The sequence below is a fragment of the Ochotona princeps genome, chromosome 2 (genome assembly GCF_030435755.1).
Source record: "Ochotona princeps isolate mOchPri1 chromosome 2, mOchPri1.hap1, whole genome shotgun sequence".
Lineage (NCBI taxonomy): Eukaryota > Metazoa > Chordata > Mammalia > Lagomorpha > Ochotonidae > Ochotona > Ochotona princeps.
The window spans coordinates 114,703,799-114,725,825 of NC_080833.1; the positions used below are offsets into that span (position 1 = coordinate 114,703,799).

The window sequence follows — 22,027 nt, forward strand, 5'->3', positions numbered from 1 at the left end:
GCAATGGCCAGTGCTGCGCCGATCCGAAGCCAGGAACCAGGAACTTCCTCCAGGTCTCGCACATGGGTGCAGAGATCCAAGGTTTTGGGTCCTCAACTGCTTTCCCAGGCCACAAGCAGGGATGGGAAGTGGAGCTACCAGGATTAGAACCAGTGCCCATATGGGATCCCGGCACGTTCAAGGTGAGGACTTTAGTCGCTAGCCACACTGCCGGGCCCATGGTGAGGACTTTAGCTGCTAGGCCACGCCACCAGGCCCTACTCAATTTTTTTTTTTAATATTTTTTATTTTTACTGGAGGAGAGGAGGAAAAGCAGAGAAGAAGATCTTCTGTCCATTGGTCGACTCCTGCAATGGCCAGAGCTGTGCCAATCTGAAGCCAAGAGCCAAGAAATTCTTCCAGATCTTCCACATGGGTGTAGAGTTCCAAGGCTTTGGGCTGTCCTTGACTGCTTTCCCAGGCCACAAGTAGGGAGCTGGCGGGAAGTGGGGCCACCAGGATTAGACACCAGCGCTCATGTTGGATCCCAGCGTGCAAGAAGAGGTCTTTAGCCACTAGGCTACTGCACCAAGCCCCCTATACACAGTTTTAAGGCACCTAATGAGTGCTATAGGGAAATACAAATAAATGTAAATGACAGTTCTTCAAAGAGTTGACAGCAGAACCATGACAACAAGTAACCCACAGAGAAACATCTTTGCTAAACTGACCCAAGTAACGGGATGTTCTTCACCCTCAAATTGAAAATCCTGGGGAGGAAGACTTATACACAAAGTTAAATAGTGAAGAAAAGGGGCAGAGAAGAGATTAGACAAGAGATCAGAGATGGGCTTTGATTGTCACAGAAAACTAGGATTGAGCGACTTCAGCAGTGGCTTAAAAGAACTCAAAGACTGATGATAGTCTTTAGGTAGAAGCAGATGATCTTACAGATCATTGAGGTCAAGCTCTCACCCCATAGAAGAAGACCATTCCCTTTTATGTTCAACTGTTTTTTTCAATGACTTGAAATGGTGATTTTTTTTTTTCTGGAAAGCAGATCAGATTTATGGACAGCAGGAGAGACAAAAAGAAAGATCTTCCATCCAGTTGATTCACTCCCCAAATGGGCAGAGCAGTCAGAGCTAAGCCCATCTGAAGCCAAGAACGAGGAGCCAGGAGCTTCTTTTGGGTTTCCCACACAGGTACAGAATCCCAAGGCTTTGCCTAATCCTCTACTGCTTTCCCAGGCCATAAGCAGGGAGCTAGATGGGAAGTGGAACAACTGTGACATGAAACCAGCACCCATATGGGATCCCAGTGCTTGCAAGGGGAGGATTCAGAGACTGAGCCATCACACCAGGCCCAAATGGTGAGTTGTTTTTAAGAATTTATTTATTTTGGGCTTGGCAGTGTGGCCTGGTGGCTGGGGTCCTCGCCTTGATCCCATGTGGCCGCTGGTTCTGGTCCCGGCAGCTCCACTTCCTCTCTGTCTCTCCTCCTCTCGGTATATCTGGCTTTGTGATAAAAATAAAATAAATCTTTAAAAAAAAAAAAAAAAAAAGAATTTATTTATTTTGGCAGCCGGCACCCTGGCTCAACAGGCTAATCCTCCAACTTCAAGCACAGTCACCCCATATGGTCACTGGTCATGTCCCAGCTGCTGCACTTCCAATCCAGCTCCCTACTTATGGCCTGGGAAAGCAATGGAGGATAACCCAAGTTTGGGGCCCTGAACATACCTTAGACAGAACTGGAAGAAGCTCCTGGTTCTTGGCTTTGAATTGGCTCAACTCTGGCCATTGTAGCTCTTTGAGGAGTGAACCAGTATATGGAAGAATTTTCTTTCTGTGCTTTCTTCTGTCTTTAAATCTGCCTTTCCAAAATAAATAAATAAATATTTTAAAAGAAAATTTAAACTATTAAAAAATAAGTGCTTTTTGTATTGGCAGCAATTTCTCCGTTTTTGTTGTTGTTATTGTTATTTGTTTACAGAGTTAGTTATTTGAAATGTAGGAAAAAATGGGAGACAGAGACAGAGAGAAATGGTCTATCTGCTGGTTCACTCTACAAAGGACTTCAACAACTAGATCTGGGCCAGGCTGAACCCAAAAGCCCGGAACTCCAACTAGGTTTTCCACAAGGGTAGCAGGGGCCCAGGCAAGCACTTAGACTGTCTTCTGCTGTCTTCCCACATACAGTGGCAGGGAACTAGATGAGAAGCCAAGGAGCCACAACTCAAAACAGCACTCCAAAACAGGAGTTTGCCAGCTCCTATTTCCTAAATTACTTAAACATTGAAAGGCAGGAAGACAGAGAAAGAAATAGACAAAGACCTCTCTGCTGGTTTACTCCCCAGAATGCACACAGCAGCCAGAGCCAGGCTGGGCTAAAGCCAGAAGCCAGGAACTCAATCCAGGTCTCCCACATAGGCAGCAGGGACTCAAGCACTTGAGTCATGACCTGCTACTTTCCCAAGATGTATATTAGCAGGAAATTGGACTGAGAGTAGAGCTGGGACTTAAACCTAAACTCCCTACACGCGATGTAGTCATTCCAAGCTCTACCAAATACCCATTCCTGATTTTTTTGGTAATGACTTATTTATTTTTATTGACAGGAAGATTTACAGAGAGGAGAGAAAGAGAGAAAGATCTTCCATCTGCTGGTTCACTCCAACAAATGTCCACAGTGGCCAGAATTGAGCTGATTTGATCTGCAGCCAGCAGCCAGAAGCTTCTACTGGGTCTCCCACATGGTGCAGAGTCCCTAGGCTTTGGGCCATCCTCTACTGCTTCCCCAGGCCATAAGTAGGGAGCTAGATGAGAAATGAAGCAGCTGAAACACAAACTGACACCCATATGGAATACCGGCGCATGCAAGGCAAGGATTTAGCCCACTAAGCCATCACACCAGGACCACCCATCCCTATTTTGAGATACTTATAAATCTCACAACCTTTCCATCTCTGGGCCAGACGTCTTCATATCTTTTCAGTTGTCCTCATGAAACAGAGGAGTACAATTTTCCCAGAGAAAGTCTCCATTCTCGGGATCATCCTGTTTGTCACTGTACCAAGAATTCAGCCAGGCACTAGAGAAGCCATCTCCCCTGAGACAGACAGATCTCAGTTCAAAACCACTTTCCTGATTTCTAACTTTTTGTTATTGCTGATTTCACATCCCTGAAACTTACTGTATCCCAAAGATAGATATGATGAAAGCTGTATCATTTACCAAAAATAAAGATTATATTCTATATAAAATATGTAAGTGCTTAGTACAGGACCTGGCACATTTTAAGCAATGAAATGATAGCTATCCTCATCACTCTATCTTGATGATCTTCATTTACTAAGAATGCAGTAGCAGTATTACATTGTTAAATTAGTTGTATTCAGTTTGGAACAAAGTGAAACAAATTAGATTGTTGCAAGTAAAAAATTAAGTCAGAGCTCCAGTTTGGCAGGGCGGCTGGGGCAAAAGGAGCTTCCTAAAGTGTGGCGGCTGCAGGGGATGCCCCATCCAGGCCTGACCCAATGCTGGGCACTCAGGCCATGGACACTGCTGCCAAGCAGTGACCAAGTCCTGGGCTTTGAGCGACCAGTGCACCTATTTGGCACCAGGCTCTGCCTGCTGGTCACCTGGCAGCAAGCTCTGGGGCTTTTAGGGTATGTAATTGCTGCCTAGGGACATCCATGGATAAGCCCAGTGTGAGTGTAGGTGAGGGATGAATCCTGGGTGATTCCCAGCGAAGGGGACACGGAAATTGCTTACAAGCCTGGGGACTGAGATCTGAGGGTTTGGAAGGGAGATTCCATAAGTTCTATTTGGGCCAAACTGATTCACCAACCCAAATGGAAATCTGAGATGGGCTGTTAGCATAAAGCATCACTGACTGCCACACACCAGTCCACACGAAAGCTATGGATGGGGGCCTGTCTGGCAGGGCTGGTACTAATACCTGACCAAGTGGTGGAACAGGGGATGGGTCACAATTGGCAGAGTCAGGACACTAACCAACATGCAAGAGAACCAGGTCCAGGGGTAGATTCTGTAGGGGAAGTGTGGGTCCAACCCTGTGGAAATACAAGTCCCTCTGGTTAGCTCGCAAGTTGGGGTGGTGATGGGCTGAGCTAAGTGTCACCATGGAATGTGCCATCACCTATGGGTAAAGGAACTGAACAACAGTCTCGGCAGGTCAAGGCAGCAGTACCCGAATGTGCACCCTAAAATAGGATTTGGGGTGGGCCGAGCTGCAACTGGAAGGGGGCAGACTGGGCAGGATAGAGCAAACCTTAACTCACAAAGAACAGAAATCAGGATGGAGCACAGGTCATGCCGAGCTAGACTCTTACACCGACTGGTCTGCGTGAGTTGGTGTACTCATGTACTAGACCACAGCATCTAAGGTAAAGGCTGAGACAGGTGAGGGGCTAAGTCAACTGGGTCAGAGCAACCACTGACACATGAGTAATCTAGGGCTGGGAACAGACCTGGTTGGGAAGCTGTGAAAGTACACCTTTGCTGGGTTGGGGATCCCCTGGTGAGTGAAGGGACTGGAATGGGTTGCGTTCTGGTCTGGATATGAATATGGCTGTAGTGTCCCTTGGCACAAGTGTGAACTGGGGCTGGGTGCACCTAACCAGGCTAGACCCCAGCACTATCTGGTACTCTGGAGAACCTGGGTAGATACAGGTCTCTGCCCCTACTGAGCTATGTGTGAGCAGTGTCTGGGTATGGACGAGCCTTGGCTGGGCTGAAACATCCAACAGTAAGAACTGGGATGGGTTGAAGGCCAGTCAGGAAAAGCCACTGTTCCTGCCAGGACAGGAGCTGGACTAAGCAGGGCTGGCCCATGGACCCACCAGTATGCACAAGATCTGGCAATAGGAGAGGTTCTGATGGAAGAGCTTGGGAAACTCCTCTGGCAGGACACAGTTCCTGCTGGTGAGCACAAGAACCATGATAGGGAGCAACCCAGACCAGGTAAGAGAAAGATACCCACCAGCATACATTTGGCATGGGTTGAGGGCAGACCTGTCTGAACCAGTTCACATCACCTGTTCCAGAACAGATTGTGGGTCAGGTCGAGTTCAGTCGCAACACATACTAGTGCGCATTACGAAAAGTCAAGGTGAGGTGAGCCATACCAGATGTGGCTGCAGTGCCCAACTAGCACATGTGAGAACCAGGGAGGGAGGGGGCAAAGCCAGCAGGGGGAATGTGGGCTCCCCTGCTGGACAACTACTCCCACTGGAGAGCATGAGTTGGGATGGGGGCAGACCAGACCAGGCAGGGCTGCAACACCTCTGGGCTTCATGTGAGCTAGATCAGGGAAGGGCCAGGCTGGACTGACTGTTCTGACTGGTGCAAGCATAAATTAGAGTGGGTGAGGGTTGGTTGGGCTTTGCCACAGCATCAGCTGGCAGAGGCTGGCACTGGGGGCTTAATCTGTCAAGTTGAACTCCAGAACTGCCTGGACAGTGCTTAACCCAGGAGTGAGAGTGGCCTAGTAGGGAGATGGTGGGCACTTCCCTCTTGGGTTACCACTCCCACTGGAGAATATGTAAACCAGGACAGGGCCAGGGGTGGTTAGACAGGCACCTGCCAGGGCCTGGCGCAATAATGTAGTGGTTAAAGTCCTTGCTCTGCAAGCACTGGGATCCCATATGGGTACCAGTTCTAATCCCGGCAGCTCCACTTCCCATCCAGCTCCCTGCTTGTGGCCTAGGAAAGCAGGGGAGGACAGCCCAAAGCCTTGGGACCGTGCACCCACATGAGAGACCTGGAAGAGCTCCTGTTTCCTGGCTTCGGAATAGCTCAGCTCCAGTCATTGTAGCCGCTTAGAGAGTGAACCATCAGATGGAAGATCTTCCTCTCTGACTCTCCTCCTCTCTGTACATCCATCTTTCCAATAAAAATAAATAAATCTTTAAAAAAAAAAAAAGAAAGAAAGGCACTTGCCATTATGTGTGTGGACTGGATAGTGGAGCGGGTTGGGTTGAACTAGGCTTTAATGTCCATTGACATGTATAGCCTAGCAGGAGAGTGCCCACAGTTCCTCTACCAGGCCTGCTCTCAGCCCCAGATCTTGTGCCAGCCAAAGGGTACTGCAATGTCGGGAGCACTGCACGTGTGTGCCCTAAGATGGCGCTGAGACCTCTCCTCCTCTCGGAGCTTAGCGGTACACAGGTTTCAGGAAGTGCCTTCTGACTGGCCCGTAGCTGCATGCTTAGCGCGTGTGCTATGCGTGATCAGAGCTATGATTGGCGTGCCTGCCGCGTGCATCAGTGACCTTTAAGCTGATTGGACTAGGATTGTATTTAGCGGTGGGGGTTCCAGGAAGAAGCAGGACAGGACAGGAAGAAGAAGACGGAGACGGAGGACAGGGTATAACTGGGACGGACGGATGGACGGACAGAAGAAGACTGGGGGCAACGAGGAGACTAGGGAATGAAGCAGAGACAAACAGGAGGAAAAGGGAGAAGTCGAGTTGACTGGCTGGGAAATGGACTGGTTGGAAAAATAAAGTTCCTCAAGAAACAGAGCCTGGAGTATTGGGTGAATTCTTCTGCGGGACGGAAGACCCCGACAACTGGTGCTGTGACTCAGATCCAATTCAGCCGGTAATCACCGATACTGCAATCCATCCTGATATGACTCATACCCAGTCCTGGCTTTGCCAGCAGGTGCAGCAGCCAAGTCTGGCCTGGCCCATGCCCAGACTGGCCCATCCCCTGAACCAGCTCACATGTTCACTGATGAAAGCAACAGCCCGGCAAGAGAGCTCCTGAAGTTCCCCTATCAGGCCTGCTCTGAGCCCTGGGTCCTGCAGCCCGTTCTGAGAAGCCCCCGACCCCCGCCCAGTCTCAGCATTCACCAGCAGGTGCTACAGCCTAACTTAGCCCATCCTGCTTCCAATCTCAGTTCCTAAATTCACCAGCGGGAGCAGCAGCCCAGCAAAGGAGTCTCCAGAGTTTCCCTACCTGGTCTTTTCCCAGCCCCAGGTCTTGTGTTTGCTATAGGGTGCTTCAGCTCAGCCTAATATGACCTACCCACAATCTCAGCTCTCACTGATAGGTGTTGCTGCCCAACCCAACTGGGTGCAGCCCAAGACCTGTCGTAGCTCTCCTGCAATCCACCAAGTGCTAAGGCCTGGACCAGCATGGCCTGTTTCCAGACCCAGCCCACACAAAGGCTGACCCTCACTTGGCCTGGCCTGTCCTGTCCCTAGCCCCTACTGCTCTACTCCCCAGAGGGAGCTGGGCCCTAGAGGGGAGTTCCCCAAGTTCCTCTACCAGACTTGTTCCCAGCCCGGGATCTCACATGTGCCAGCAGAAGCAGCAGCCATGCTTGGCATGCTCTGCCTTTAGTCCCAGCCCTTGCATATGCCAGCAGATGCTGTAGCCTGGCTCCACCCCACTTTCTCTAGTCCTAGTCCCAAGGCTCAGGTGGGTTCCTATCAGTTGAATTCCTTGGTCCAGCCTGTTCTGACCCATTACTGTGCCCAAATCTCCACATAAATCAGTAAGTGCTGACCCATAGAGGCGAGCCCACAAGTCCCCTACAGAATCTGCCTCCAGATCCAGTTCTCTCATGTTTTGGTGTGTGTTGCAGGCCAGTCTGGTATGGCCCAACACCTGCTCTGAATCATGGCGGTCTAGTCCCCCAGGGCTCAGCTTTTGAGAGCGCCAGCAGGCATTAGGTGGTGTTATTCAGCATCACATGGGTGGTTGCCTTGGTCTGTCGCAGACATGCCCTCCGGCTTCCCCCCCCAAACCATTTCATCTCAGCTCCTCTGCCCACCTGCAAGTGCAGTCCATGGAAGCCCCCAGAAATCATTCCGTCCCTGTCACTGCCACTCCCAGTCCGATACATCCCCAGACCACTTCCCCAGACAATTTGCAGCCTCTCAACCTGGGGCCAGTGTGGTATGTCCTGACCTGGAGTTCCCTGCCTTCCCCACTTGTCTTTAAAAAAATAAAATAGGGCCCGGCGCGATAGCATAGCGGTTAAGGTCCTCACCTTGAACGTGCCAGGATTTCATATGGGTACTGGTTCTAATTCCGGCAGCTCCCTTGCTGTGGCCTGGGAATGCAGTCGAGGACGGTCCAAGACTTTGGGACCCTGCACCCGCGTGGGAGACTCAGAAGAAGCTCCTGGCTCCTGGCTTCGGATTGGCATAGCACCAGCCGTTATGCTCACTTGGGGAGTGAACCATCAGACTTAAGATCTTCCTCTCTGTCTCTCCTCTCTGTCTATCCACCTTTCCAATAAAAAATAAATAAATCTTAAAATAAAAACAGAATAGGGCCCGGTGGCGTGGCCTAGCGGCTAAAGTCCTCGCCTTGAAAGCCCCGGGATCCCATATGGGCACCGGTTCTAATCCCGGCAGCTCCACTTCCCATCCAGCTCCCTGCTTGTGGCCTGGGAAAGCAGTCGAGGACGGCCCAAAGCTTTGGGACCCTGCACCCGCGTGGGAGACCCGGAAGAGGTTCCTGGATCCCGGCATCAGATCGGCGCACCGGCCCGTTGCGGCTCACTTGGGGAGTGAAACATCGGATGGAAGATCTTCCTGTCTGTCTCTCCTCCTCTCTGTATATCTGACTTTGTAATAAAATAAATAAATCTTTAAAAAAAATAAATAAAAACAGAATAAATAAAAATAAAAAGGCAGCAGTGCCGGCACACTGGTATAGTTAACATAGATATGGCATTAACCAAGAATAGAACGCCCAGTGGCCTTGGCTGCTTTTCTCCCAGGAGTGTAACACTTGCCTAGGTACAAGGCAACCTATAGGTACAAGTTGCCTATAGCTGGGAATATGTGTTTTCTATAATCTTTCAAAAAAGCAAATTTGCGAGAAGAGTATTGTTTTGACCAAATGGCTAGGCCTTGTGGCACCCATATTTATCCATACTGAGTGCTGGTTCAAACTGTTAATGTTCTTCCTCCAATCCAGCTTCTTCATAGTGCATCCTGGGAAGCAGTAGATAATGGCTAAAGTACTTGAGACCCTGCCACCCATATAGGGAAACAGAATGACAGACTCCCAGCTTTGGCCTGACCCGGCTCTGGTTGTTGTGAATATTTGCAGGGTGAGTCAGAGGATGGAAAATTGATCTGTCTCTGACTTTCTCCTCTTCAAATAGATGAAAATAACTTTAAAAATATTTATTTATTTTTATTGGAAAGTCAGATATACAGACAGAAAAAGAGATAGAGAGGAAGATCTTCCATCGATTAATTCACTCACTCCTCAAGCAGCTGCAACCACCAGAGCTGAGCCAATCCAAAGCCAGGTGCATCCTCCAGGTCTCCCACGTGGGTGCAGTGCGCCAAAGCCTTGGGCCGTCCTCGACTGCTTTCCCAGGCCACAAGCAGGGAGCTGCATAGGAAGTGGAGCTACCAGGATAAAAACCGGCACTCATATGGGATCCTGGCGCATTCAAGGCAAGCACTTAACTGCTAGGCAACTGTGCCAGGCCCGAAAATAACATTTTTAGAAAGCAGATTTAAAAAAAAAACACACAAAAATTGACAAATTTTTAGAAATCAAACAACTGGGTTTCTGATAAGTAAAACATTATGAAAGGATTAAATACAATATTTAAAACTCACTGTAGGTCTCAGCACAGTTGCAGGGCCCGGTCTCCCAAGCTTGACTGCAAGTTCCTGCTTCCCATTTATCAAAATGCCCTGGGGATCTTAGGAGTTGCTGGAGCATTGGAAAAATACTGGAACTAGGCAGAGTATAAAAAGGCAGGCTGAAGTTCAAATAAACGGCATTCTCTTTACAAGAATGACCCAGTGCGTGTTGTCTTCTTTTTAACCCTAGTCCCTCCGCTTGGCTCAGGGTACACGGTGACGCAGGCATTGCTAAAGCCCTCGCCTTGCAAGCAACAGAATCCCATATGGGTGCGGGTTCTAATCCAGGCAACCCCACTTTCCATCCAGCTCCCTGCTTGTGGCCTGAGAAAGCTATCAAGGACAGCCCAAAGCCTTGGGACCCTGCACCCACATAGGAGACCCAGAAGCTCCTGGCTCCTGGCTTCAGATAGGCTCAACTCCAGCCATTGTGGCCACTTGGGGAATGAATCAGCAGATGAAAGATCGTTCTGTATCTCCTTCTCTCTGTATATCTGCCTTTCCAATATAAGTAAATAAATAAATCTTTTTAAAAAAATCACTGTAGCATCGTATGTTAAGCCTCTACCTTCTGCAATGCCTACGTTACATATAGGTTCCAGCTGAATCCTTGCCTGGCTGCTCTACTTTTTTTTTTTTTAAGATTTTTAGTGCAGGGCCCGGCAGCATGGCCTAGCAGCTAAAGTCCTCGCCTTGAACGCCCCGGGATCCCATATGGGCGCCGGTTCTAATCCCGGCAGCTCCACTTCCAATCCAGCTCCCTGCTTGTGGCCTGGGAAAACAGTCGAGGACAGCCCAAATCCTTGGGACCCTGCACCCATGTGCGAGACCCAGAAGAAGCTCCTGGCTCCTGGCTTCGGATCGGCACAGCACCGGCCATAGCGCTCACTTGGGGAGTGAATCATCGGATCTTCCTCTCTGTCTCTTCTCCTCTCTGTATATCTGACTTTGTAATGAAAATAAAATAAATCTTTTTTAAAAAAAAGATTTTTATTGCAAAGTCAGATATATATTTGGAGGAGGAGAGACAGAAAGGAAGGTCTTCCGACTGACTGATGATTCACTCTCCAAGTGACTGCAACAGCTGGAGCTGTGCCAATCTGAAGCCAGGAGCCTAAGCTCTTCTGGGTCCCCCATAAGAGTAGTGCAGGCTTTCAAGGCTTTGGGCTGTCCTCGACTGCTTTTCCTGGCCACAAGCAAGAAACTGGATAGGAAGTGGGGCTGCCTAGACTAGAACTAGCACCCAAATGAGATCCCAGTGCATTCAAGACAAGGACTTTAACTGCTAGGCTACCACGCCAGTCCCTGGCTGCTCCACTTCTAGACCAGCTCCCTGCTAATGTACTTGAGAATGTGGCAGAAGATGATCTAAGTTCTTGGGCCCCTGCACACACGTAAGAAACAGATGCAGCTTCTGTCTTCACGTTTGCCCTATTTGGGGCCATTACAGCTTTAAAGATAAACAAACAAACAAACAGAATTCATCAGAGACTGCCTCAGAGCATCAAAGGAACAATGGGTGAAGGGAATAATGGGTGAAGGCAAAGTTGGATGGAAATGCTTGTTCACCAAGAGCATTACTAAAATTTAAAGGAAGAAAAGATGAATGAGAAAGACAAGTTGGTTGCAGTCCCAAGATGTAATGGACAGAAGAAATGGGATCCTGAGTGCTAGCTGAAGGTTAAAAGAGCCGAGACCAAGTATAACACCCTAACAGGAAGTATGTGGGATATTGGTACATCTGCAGGTGGGCAGAGGTTGGAGATTCAGTCTCCCATTTTCCCTTCTTGGTGCATATGAGGTAATAAGGAAACCGGAAGTTGAGATCTGAAGCAAACAGAGAAGTGAAACTGAAGAAGAACATACTGGAAACGTGTATTGTTATACTTGGTGAGCATTGTTACATGCCTGCTGGATATATCAGACATTAATTTCATTTATTTATTTATTTATTTATTTATTTATTTATTTATCTTTTTTTGTAAGATTTATTTATCTTATTACAAAGTCAGATATACAGAGAGGAGGAGAGACAGAGAGGAAGATCTTCCGTCCGATGTTTCACTCCCCAAGTGAGCCGCAACGGGCCGGTGCTGTGCCGATCCAATGCTGGGAACCAGGAACCTCTTCCAGGTCTCCCATGTGGGTGCAGGGTCCCAAAGCCTTGGGCCGTCCTCGACTGCTTTCCCAGGCCACAAGCAGGGAGCTGGATGAGAAGTGGAGCTGCCGGGATTAGAACCGGCGCCCATATGGGATCCCGGGGCTTTCAAGGCGAGGACTTTAGCTGCTAGGCCACGCCGCTGGGCCCTCATTTATTTTTAAAATATTTATTTACTTATTTGAAAAGCAAAGCAACACAAAGAAAGACGTTGTGGTTCAGTCTCCAAATTGCCACAACAGCTGGGGCTGGGCCAGGCCAAATCAGTAGCCAACAACATCCACATGAATGACATGAGCTGTCTTCCTTTGCCTTCCCAGGCATGTGAGCAGGGAGCCGGATCTGAAGGAGGGCACCAGGAATCAAGCCGTCACTGTGGTATGGGATGGCAGCATGGCAAGGAGCCAACTGCATGCACTGCGCCACCATGGCAGCTGGATATCTGGCAAACACATGTGAGTTTTAATCCAACTTTTGGATCTCAGGGATAGAGTAAGTGCTTAATTGATTTGATCAAAGCAAGGGTTTGCCTAAACAAGTGCTGAAGAGAATAGCAAGGCTGATAGATTTGCAAGAACTTTTCCTAGTTCTCTGTCTTCTTTCCCGGACTTCTTTTTGTTACTGTAAGCAATTGTAAATATACATTTATACTACCTTACTTTACTTTTTAAAAAAGACTTATGTGTTTTTATTGGAAAGTTAGATATACAGAGAGGAGGAGAGACAGAGAGGAAGATCTTCCATCCACTGATTTATTCCCCAAGTGGCCACAATGGCTGGAGCTGAGCCAATCCGAAGCCAGGAGCCAAGAGCTTCTTCTGGGTCTCCCACGTGGTTTGCAGGGTCCCAAGCTGTCCTTTACTGCTTTTCCAGGCCACATGCAGAAAGGTGGGATTACAACCAGCACTTATCTGGGATTTCAGGCGCAAGTAAGACAAGGACGTTAGCCACTAGGCTACCGTGCCAGGCCTACTATTATCTTCTCACCTACCAGTGTATCTTAGAGATCTTTCATGATTACGCTAAGAGCTTCCTCATTCTTTCTTACAGTCACACAACATTCTATTGTATGCCTATATTGTTTATTTAGTCTGTTATAATTAGGAATGCTTCAGTTACTTCCAGTCTGGGACTAGTATAACACGATAAATAAAGACATGCATATATCATTAATACATAGAGACCAGTTCATATGATGCAGTGTATTTGTAGGATGTAGTCTTTAAAACTGTTAAACTCGCTAGGTCTCAGCCCCTGCTGAGCCATGTGTGAGCTGTATGTGAGTATGGACAAGCCCTGGGTGGGCTGAAACATCCAACAACAAGAACCAGAATGGGTTGAAGGCCAGTCAGGAAAAGCCACTGTTCCTGCTCGGACAGGAGGTGAACTGAGTAGGGCTGGCTCATGGACCCCCTGGTATGAGCGGAATCTGGCATTGGGAGAGAAGACCTAAACTGATTTCTCGGCTCCCTGACTTTGTCCTGATGCAGGCCTGGCTGGTGTGGGCATTTACAGAGTGAGGCAGCAGCTGGAAGATCTCTCTCTTCCTGGGACATCTACAGAAAGTGGCCATAAAGAAAGTCTATTTTAAACTACTCAGATCATTTTGTGTGTGTTTTTTCTCCACAGTGCTGTTTAAATAAGTCTATTCACTTTGCAGAAGTTTATCAAGCTGTGCACTTATGACATCTGACCTTATGAAATCTGTTTTTTTCATTATGGTATACTTTTCCAGAGCCAGTCACACGTTTCCTTCTGTCTGGTTTCAATGGTAGCTATTGCTGTCTACATTTATCTTATGGTGATTATTATTTACACTCATATGTAATGAGTAATGTAATTATTTACACCTATGAGTCTTAATTCGTCTGTCCTGTATAATGGATCCTTTACAGGTCTGAGACTCTCACAATAGTCTGAGATAAATCTTATAACTCCCAGCTTGCAAATAAGGAATGTGATTGTTGGAATAGTTAACATTAACTGACTGTGAAATAGAACTTCAACTCCCGTAATCTTTGCTCTTCCCACAATCGCATGCTGTCATCTATGATTGCTATTTCCAATTTTGTCCCTCACCTTTTTCTTCCTGGGGATGACTACACCCTCAACATAACAGTCAGCATCTATGCAGTGCCTTCCCATAACTGCGTCCTGTTTCAACATGAGTCAACTGAAAATAAACTAAACAGCCCCACCCCACAAGGAGCTCAGTCCGAAGAAGAGCCGAGCCAGTTCTGATGCTGAGTGGTAAGCGCTATAATAGAACTGCGACTGTACCCACTGTTGTGTGTCTTGCATCTTTCATGGAAATTCTGTTATGTAATTTTTATCTGTTATTTTTCTCCTTCTTGAGTTTGAAAGCCCTCATGATGAGAACAGCAAATCCTCTGCCAAATACATTCTTCTGATTCTTGTGAAATTGAGAGTGATACAAAGGACTGGAAGCTTCCCAGACAGGGAAAATGGTGGGTAAAGTCCAGGTCAAGAAGGAAAAGGGTATCCTTCGGTCACTGAGAAAAACAGCCTGATGGGATCAGGCTCTGGACCTTAAGTTTGAATGGTAAGATGAAGGCCCTGCAGATTGTTCAAAAGGACAGTCTAAGCCATAGGCCTGGCAACTAGGCAACAAGGACCTATTGTAAATTATAGACTCCTACTGATAAGATTAAAATGTTATTTTAAGATTGGGCAGGCAGTGATGCTTCAGAAAGGCTGAAATTAGAAGGTTCTGAAGGTCAGAAGGCTAGTGAGGCTTAGCAAACACCTACTGAGAACTCACGTTCCAAGCACTGGAGGTCAACAAAACAGCAAAGGCAACGGAGACTCTTACAATGAACTGAGAGAGACAAACACACAAACAACAAAAATGTGGCACAACAGACACGATGATAAGAGTATGGTGAGCACTAACCTGGAATTCAGGAGGATGCAAGAGGGGCAACTGGCATGAAGAGGAAGGCAGAAGGTAGCTGAGAAAGTGCAAACAGCAGGCAAGCCTAGTATTCCCGTCACACCGGCTGGAAGTCAACTATGAGGAAAGGGAATTTTAAAAAGTCAGCTAATGGGTTGGAACAGCCTGTCAGGGTTATGAACCGAACAAGTTAATGAGGGAGAAAGAAGAATGTGCTTAACCATGGTCAAGCCAGAGGGCATGGGCATGTAGTGGGCCAGGTCACTTGACTTAAAGGACTCTCTAATAATCTACATCAGCCGTGAAGCCAAAGGAAGCCAAAAGTGTACACCGGGTGGCAGGCCACCAAAGGGGCCAGAAAACTAACTCATTCATGGTAATAAAAGATAGAAAGTACTTGCCTGGGTAGAGAGTAGCAGTGGAATTGAGTGGAAAGGGGCTCCTAGAGTAATCCTGGGTCTCCTTTAGAATGGAAGTTACAAGTAAACATACTTACAACCCAGTGAACTGAGCACATAAGAATGTGATTCCGTAGGAAGATTAGGCCTCAATAATAACAAATGCTATAACCATACTACTCAGGGAGAGAGGAAAAAAGAGCAGAAGACAGAACTCAAAGAGGGAAATTAGAACCCAAGAGAAATTTCCCCACCTGGGAACCAGATGGATATGAGTGTTACGAGAAAAGGAAACTGACATCTATTACTCCTGACCCTAATCTAGACTCCTGTATCAGCTTTATCTCCAAACCCAAAGTGTTTAGCTAAAAAACAGACAACAATGGATTGTGATTAGCCCAGAAAGTGAGATTTTTACGTGACAGGACCCAAGTGAATGAAAGATTTTACGTAGTAAAGTGTGGACGGTCAGTCAAAAGATGCTGAGGGGCTGGGTCCAGCCAGCAAGATGAGAGCATTGAATCCATCTGTCATCCCAACCTTCCCCACAGTAAAGCAATAAAACTCTTACAAGTCATATTTAAGTTAACTGGATTTGTGATGCCACCACTTGTGATGCCACACTCCCACTCATATCAGAATGCCTACTCTATTATTTATTTATTTATTTGCCAATGCCGACTATATTTCAAGTCGTCACAGCAGGGTATTGGGAAAAGTTTTCAATTAGCAATAATCACGCCTCAGATAAACCTCATTGGCTACGATACTACCACTGCACAAAGCTGCCTACTCAATTTTTAAAGAGATTTAGTTTTATTTGGAAAGTAAATATTTGCAGAGAAATAAGGAGAAACAAAAATCTTCCATCTGCTAGTTCACTACCAAAATAACCTCAAAGTCAGAGCTGAGCTGATCTGAAGCTGGGAGCCAGGAGTTTTTTCCAGGTCTCCCACATGGAGAGTCCCAAGGAGTTGGAACATCCTCTGCTTTCCCAAGCCATCAGCCAAGAGCTGGAGCAGCCAGAACATGAATCAGTACCCATATGGGATGCTGGCACCACAGGTGGAGGATTGACTTGATGTACCATCACACCAGTCCCACACCTACTCCACTTCTGATCTAGCTATCTGCTGGAAGATGGCTCAAGTGCTGAGGCCCCTGTATCCATGTGGGAGACTCAGATGCAGCTCCTGTCTCCTGGCTTCACCCTGTGGCAGCCATTTAGGGAATGAACCAGTAGGCAGAAGGTCAGTCTCTGCCTCACTCTCCTGTGTCACCCTGTCTTTCAAACAAATAAATCTTTTAAAAAAGAAAGAAAGAAAGAAAGAAAGAAAGAAAGAAAGAAAGAAAGAAAGAAAGAAAGAAAGAAAGAAAAAGAAAGCCCAGAAAATGAGATACCTTAAGAAGTGAAAATCTGCCACTGAAATATTTTAAATAAGGGTGGGCTTTTGGTACATGGTTAAAACACCACTTGGCATGTCTGGATATCACATTCACGTGCCTGGGTTCCTGTCCTGGCTCCATCCTCCACACCAGCTCCCTGCCAGTGTTCACTGGGAGGCATGGTATTTGAGTCCCTGCCACCCACTGGGTGACATTCAGATTGAGATCCAGTTCCTGGCCTCAGCTTGAGCTTTTCCAGCATTTTAAGGGTAAACCAGTGACTTTCTTTTTGAAATAAATCTTTTTTTTTTTTTTTTTAAGATTTATTTTTATTGGAAAGTCAGATATACAGAGCGGAGGAAAGATAGGAAGATCTTCCATCCGATGATTCACTCCCCATGTGAACACAACAGCTTCCCCTATCTGAAGCTTGCAGCCAGGAGCTCTTCCAAAGTCTCCCACTCGGGTGCAGAGTCCCAAAGCCTTGGGCCGTCCTCGACTGCTTTCCCAGGCCATAAGCAGGGAGCTGGATGGGAAGTGGAACTGCTGGGATTAGAACTGGTACCCGGATCCTGGCACATTCAAGGCGAGGACTTTAACCGCTAGGCCACCGCACCAGGCCCAAAATAAATCATTTAAAAATGTGTGTTTTTTGGGCCCGGCAGCGTGGCCCAGCAGCTAAAGTCCTCGCCTTGAACGCGCTGGGATCCCATATGGGCGCCGGTTCTGGTCCCGGCAGCTCCACTTCCCATCCAGCTCCCTGCTTGTGGCCTGGGAAAGCAGCACCCACGTGGGAGACCTGGAAGAGGTTCCTGGTTCCTGGCTTCAGATCGGCGCAGCACCGGCCGTTGCGGCTCACTTGGGGAGTGAATCATTGGAAGGGAAGATCTTCCTCTCTGTCTCTCCTCTCTGTATATCTGACTGTAATAAAATAAATAATAAATATTTTTTTAAAAAGTGTGTGTTTTTGTTTTGTTTGTTTTTAAATTTGAAAGATCTACAGAAAGACAGAGGAACAGAGAAGATCTTCCAGTTGCTGGTTCACTCATGAATCACAACAACTGGATCTGCAGCTAGGAGTCACCAAATTCTTCTGGGTCTCCCAATGAGACCCAGATCATCCCCTGCTGCTTTTCCAGACCACAAGCAGGAAACTGGATGAGAAGTGGAGCCACCAGGACACAACCAGCACCTATTGAGAATACTGGTGTTTGCAGGCAGCGGATTAGCCTGTTCAGCCACCATGCCAGCCCCTCTCTCTGCCTTTCAATTAAAACAAAACTTTTTTTAAAAAAATGAAGATGTAGTTATTCATTTGAAAGAGTTACAGGGGCCTGTAGAAAGACATTGCGACTCTAGAAGGTCAGTGAGCATAGGATTACAATTGATGGATAACATTTGTATGAGAACAACTGAATGTATGCCTCTGTGTGACTGGTTGGATATCATTTGTATGAGAACAATTGAACGGATACCATTTTGTGTAACTGAGTGGATAGCATTTAAATGAAAACACCTGGTGGGATATACAAAAGAGTTCCAAACAAGGCTATGGATAAGCTCAATACTTCCTCCCTTATCCTATGTGACCCTCAGTCTATAAAAGTTTGATACCACTAATAAACTTCCGCTATTGACCATCAGTCAATAGTCCACATATGTTATTATCAGCTCGGTGCACCAAGCAATCATTGAAGGACAGCGTACAGGGGTCCAGCGCAGTAGCCTAGCTAAAGTCCTAGCCTTGCATGTGCCGGGATCCCATATGGGCACCGGTTCTAATCCCGGCAGCTCCACTTCCATCCAGCTCCCCGCTTGTGGCCTGGGAAAGCAGTCGAGGACGGCCCAAAGCCTTGGGACCCAGCAACCCACATGGGAGACCCAGAAGAAGCTCCTGGCTGCTGGCTTCGAATCAGCTTAGCTCCAGCCGTTGTGTGAACGAATCAGCAGATGGAAGATCTTCCTTTCTCTATGTATCTCCCCTCTGTATATCTGCTTTTTCAATGAAAATAAATAAATCTGAAAAAGAAAAGTTAGACACAGAGGGAGAAGCTCCTGGTTCACTCCCTAAATGACTGTAACAGCCAGAGCTGAGCTGAAGCCAGGAGCCCAGAGCTGCTTCTGTCTCCCACGTGGAGAAAGAGCTTCATGCACTTGAGCAATCCTCTATTGCTTTCCCTGACACATTGGCAGAAACCTGGATCTGAAGTGGAACAGCCATGACTTGAACTAGTGTCCGGGGGATACTGATGCCATAGCTCCAGTCCCATAAATAAGCATTTGTTTAAAAGATAGAGGGTAGGGTTTGATCAAACCATAGACCATGCTAAAGGGAAGTTATATGCTTACTGTAGTGTTGAATTCTGTAATTTATTATAAGTTTGTGCTATTTTACTTATTTTTTTTAAAGATTTATTCATTTTATTACAGCCAGATATACACAGAGGAGGAGAGACAGAGAGGAAGATCTTCCATCCGATGATTCACTCCCCAAGTGAGCCGCAACAGGCCGGTGCGTGCCGATCCGAAGCCGGGAACCTGGAACCTCCTCCGGGTCTCCCACGTGGGTGCAAGGTCCCAATGCATTGGGCCGTCCTCAACTGCTTTCCCAGGCCACAAGCAGGGAGCTGGATGGGAAGTGGAGCTTCTGGGATTAGAACCGGAGCCCATATGGGATCCCGGGGCGTTCAAGGTGAGGACCTTAGCCACTAGGCCATGCCGCCGGGCCCACTATTTTATTTTTAGAAAGACTTATTTTAAAGGCAGAGTTGCAGAGAGGAGAGAGAGATCTTCCATCCACTGGTCTACTCCATAAAAGGTCACAATGGCTGGTCTAAAGATAGGAGCCAGGAACTTCTTCCAAGTCTCCCATATGGAGGTAGGGTCCCAAGGACTTGAGCCATCTTCTTCTGCTTTCCCAGGCCATAAGCAGGGAGCAGGATGGGAAGTGAAGTACCCAGAACATAAATTGGTGCCCATATGGGAAGCTGGCACTGCAGGCAGAGGTTCAGCCGAATATACCAGTGTTGGCCACCTATTTTGTTATTTTTAACCAATTAATATTTGTTAAATACAGTGGGGAATCAGATCAGTGTTAATAGAAAGACTCCTGTTTGGGTGGCCTAGGAAGGGTTCCTCACATCTGTCATCTGTAGCAGGGAGATTGGTAGGGATGAGGGCCCCATTCTTTTCCCTCAGGCAAAGGTTGCCCTTTCATTTTCTCAGCTCAGGAACCAAGCTCTGAAAAGTGACATTGGGACTGAGGAATTGAAGGAGTATCTGGGAACATCTGGCCCATGGGCCATGAGAGCCACAAAGTCATTTAGTCTGATGCTGCCAAGACAACCACAAGCAGGACTTGTAGCCACTGGGGAGTGAATCAGCAGACACAAGAGCTTCCTCCCTGCATATCTGACTTTCCCCCGCCCCCCGCCCCAAAAAATCTAGGAGGCCAGCATTATGGCATAACGGGTTAAGCTGCTACTTGCAACCTCAGCTCCTAACATTCAAAAGGGAGACCAGATGGAGTGCCAGCTCCTGGCTTTGACCTGAACCAGCCCCGGTTATTGCAGCCATTTAGGGAGTGAACACGTGGATAGAAAATCGATCTATCTCTGTGCCTTTCAAATAAACAGATTTTTTTTTTTTAAGTTTAAAGGATATAGAATCCGCTTCAATTATTCTGTCAAACAATACATAAGCAAAAGACAGGGGTGTGGTACAGCCAATCAGAACCGTGGGGTGGAGGTCTCTGGTGTGGAACAGTGGAATTTGTTGCTGATTGGATATCAGAAACACCTGACAGCCCACCAAAGCCCCAGGCCCCAGATTCTCAATGTGGAATAAGTCAAATTTTTTTTTTCTCCCCTTGAGCTGTTAGAGTCTGATGTACATCCTGGGCCTCTAAAAAGAAATCTGTAGTTTCTCTCAAGAAATAGAATTTGGCGTTTGGGGGTGAGGGGTTGAAGGATGCAGAACAGATAAATGATCCAGAAAGCCTGAATCAAGCAAGTGATGATGACTGGAGCGGTCTCTGGTCCACCTGACAAATGAATGCTTTGAATGTCTTGAGGAAATGCTCTTTATTGGGTATTTTCATGTGCACTGCAATGCTGCACCAGCCCCAGCAAGTCAGCCCCTTCATCCTCCTCAGATGGGGCATCCACAGCATCACTCGGCCACCTGCTCCCTTAACCCTGTTTCTCCAACCATTCTTTATAGGCCCCAGCGTAGTTTCGTGCCCTGTGGAGACAAGAACAGTGGAAAGGCAGGCCCAGCAGGCAGTCCCCAATGCCTTCCCAAAGGTCAGCCAGGCCAGTCCCCTACCCTGTGTATCCAAGCTTCTGGGCCAGCTGTGTGGCCAAGGAGCCCCGCCTGCCCATCTGACAGAAGAAAATGAGATTTTCATCTTGCAGCTTTGGCTTCTGAGCTGAATACAGAGCCTGGAAGGCAGCTGGCTCCATCTGCAAGGCACTTTCCAACTCTGACACTGGGAGGAGTGGAGAGGACACAGCCAAAACCCATAGTTTAGTACCCTGGATGTCAGAAGCTGAGCCTGGAAGACCTGAGCCCCCTCCAAAGGGCCTCGAAAAAACACAGGATGCCCCAACCCCCACCTTAAGAACAAGTAGCAACTTAGAGCTCAGGAGGTCAACCAAACAACCTTTGACCCCAGCCACTTCCTGCTGAGGAGGTGCCCGGTTTGGCACCTAGCCATGGGAGGTCGGGCATCAAGAAATTGGTTGGCCCCTCTCCCCACCGGCCAACTACCCCTCAAACTGGATGGGCTGGTTCTGCTGCCAGGACCTGCTTCCAATCAATCCTTTTCTCAGGAAACTGAGGGATGACTTAAAGACAGATGCTGGATCCCTGGGTAACCATGCTTTGGGAAACCTTGCTAAGCCCCTCACTTATGGCCCTAGTCTAACACAGGGATGGACCTCCCTTCTCCATGCTATACCCGGGATGTTGAGTGCCCCTGGGATGGTCCCAGCTGCTGCTTCCTCCCGAGATCGCACATCGAAGAGCTGGGCCCGGCCGGACGCTAGGAGTGAACAGAGTTCAGGGAACGAGACAGCAGGTGCTGAGGAAGGGAGCACGAGTGCATTCAGGGATGGGGGAAGGTGCCCCCGCCCAAGGCTGAGTTCCAACCCAGGAGGTATGCAAGATCTCAGCCCCTTGCCACGCCCCCCACCTCACCTCCTCACCACCCCCACCACCCCTTAGCTCCTTATTGGACAAGGTAAGGTCTCAGTATAACCTGCAGGTACCTCTAGCCATGGTACAAGCCACAAATCTCAGGAATAAAGCTGCAAATCTCAGGAACAAAGCCAAGGCTCTCCCCCGCGGTGCCCGAAACACCTCTCCCTTCAGAAGCTGCCCGGAACCGGAAGTGAAGGGCCAGCCTCCTGCTCCACCCCCACAGCACCTGTTAGTGGTGCTTGACACCAATTCACAGGAGGCACCATAGCAATTCCCCAGCGTGTGCAAGAAAGAACCCATTCATCTGGCACAGGTACTGGGACCCAGCAATTCACCCTA

At 47.8% G+C, this 22,027-nt stretch overlaps 1 protein-coding gene and 1 non-coding gene across 2 annotated transcripts; both read right to left on the minus strand.

Moving 5' to 3' along the window:
• Positions 1-15,745: 15,745 nt before the first annotated feature.
• On the minus strand, positions 15,746-15,887 carry LOC118758627 (U4 spliceosomal RNA). Its single transcript, XR_004995736.2, has one exon. It is a non-coding gene; the product is annotated as a U4 spliceosomal RNA (small nuclear RNA).
• Positions 15,888-20,539: 4,652 nt separating this feature from the next.
• On the minus strand, positions 20,540-21,790 carry TSTD1 (thiosulfate sulfurtransferase like domain containing 1). The gene is made up of 4 exons (XM_004589279.3): positions 21,757-21,790; positions 21,447-21,569; positions 20,813-20,975; positions 20,540-20,728 (listed from the first exon to the last, which is right to left on the minus strand). The coding sequence occupies exons 1-4, from the start codon at positions 21,764-21,766 to the stop codon at positions 20,677-20,679; spliced, it is 348 nt and encodes a 115-aa protein (XP_004589336.1). The 5' UTR covers positions 21,767-21,790; the 3' UTR covers positions 20,540-20,676.
• Positions 21,791-22,027: the final 237 nt, after the last annotated feature.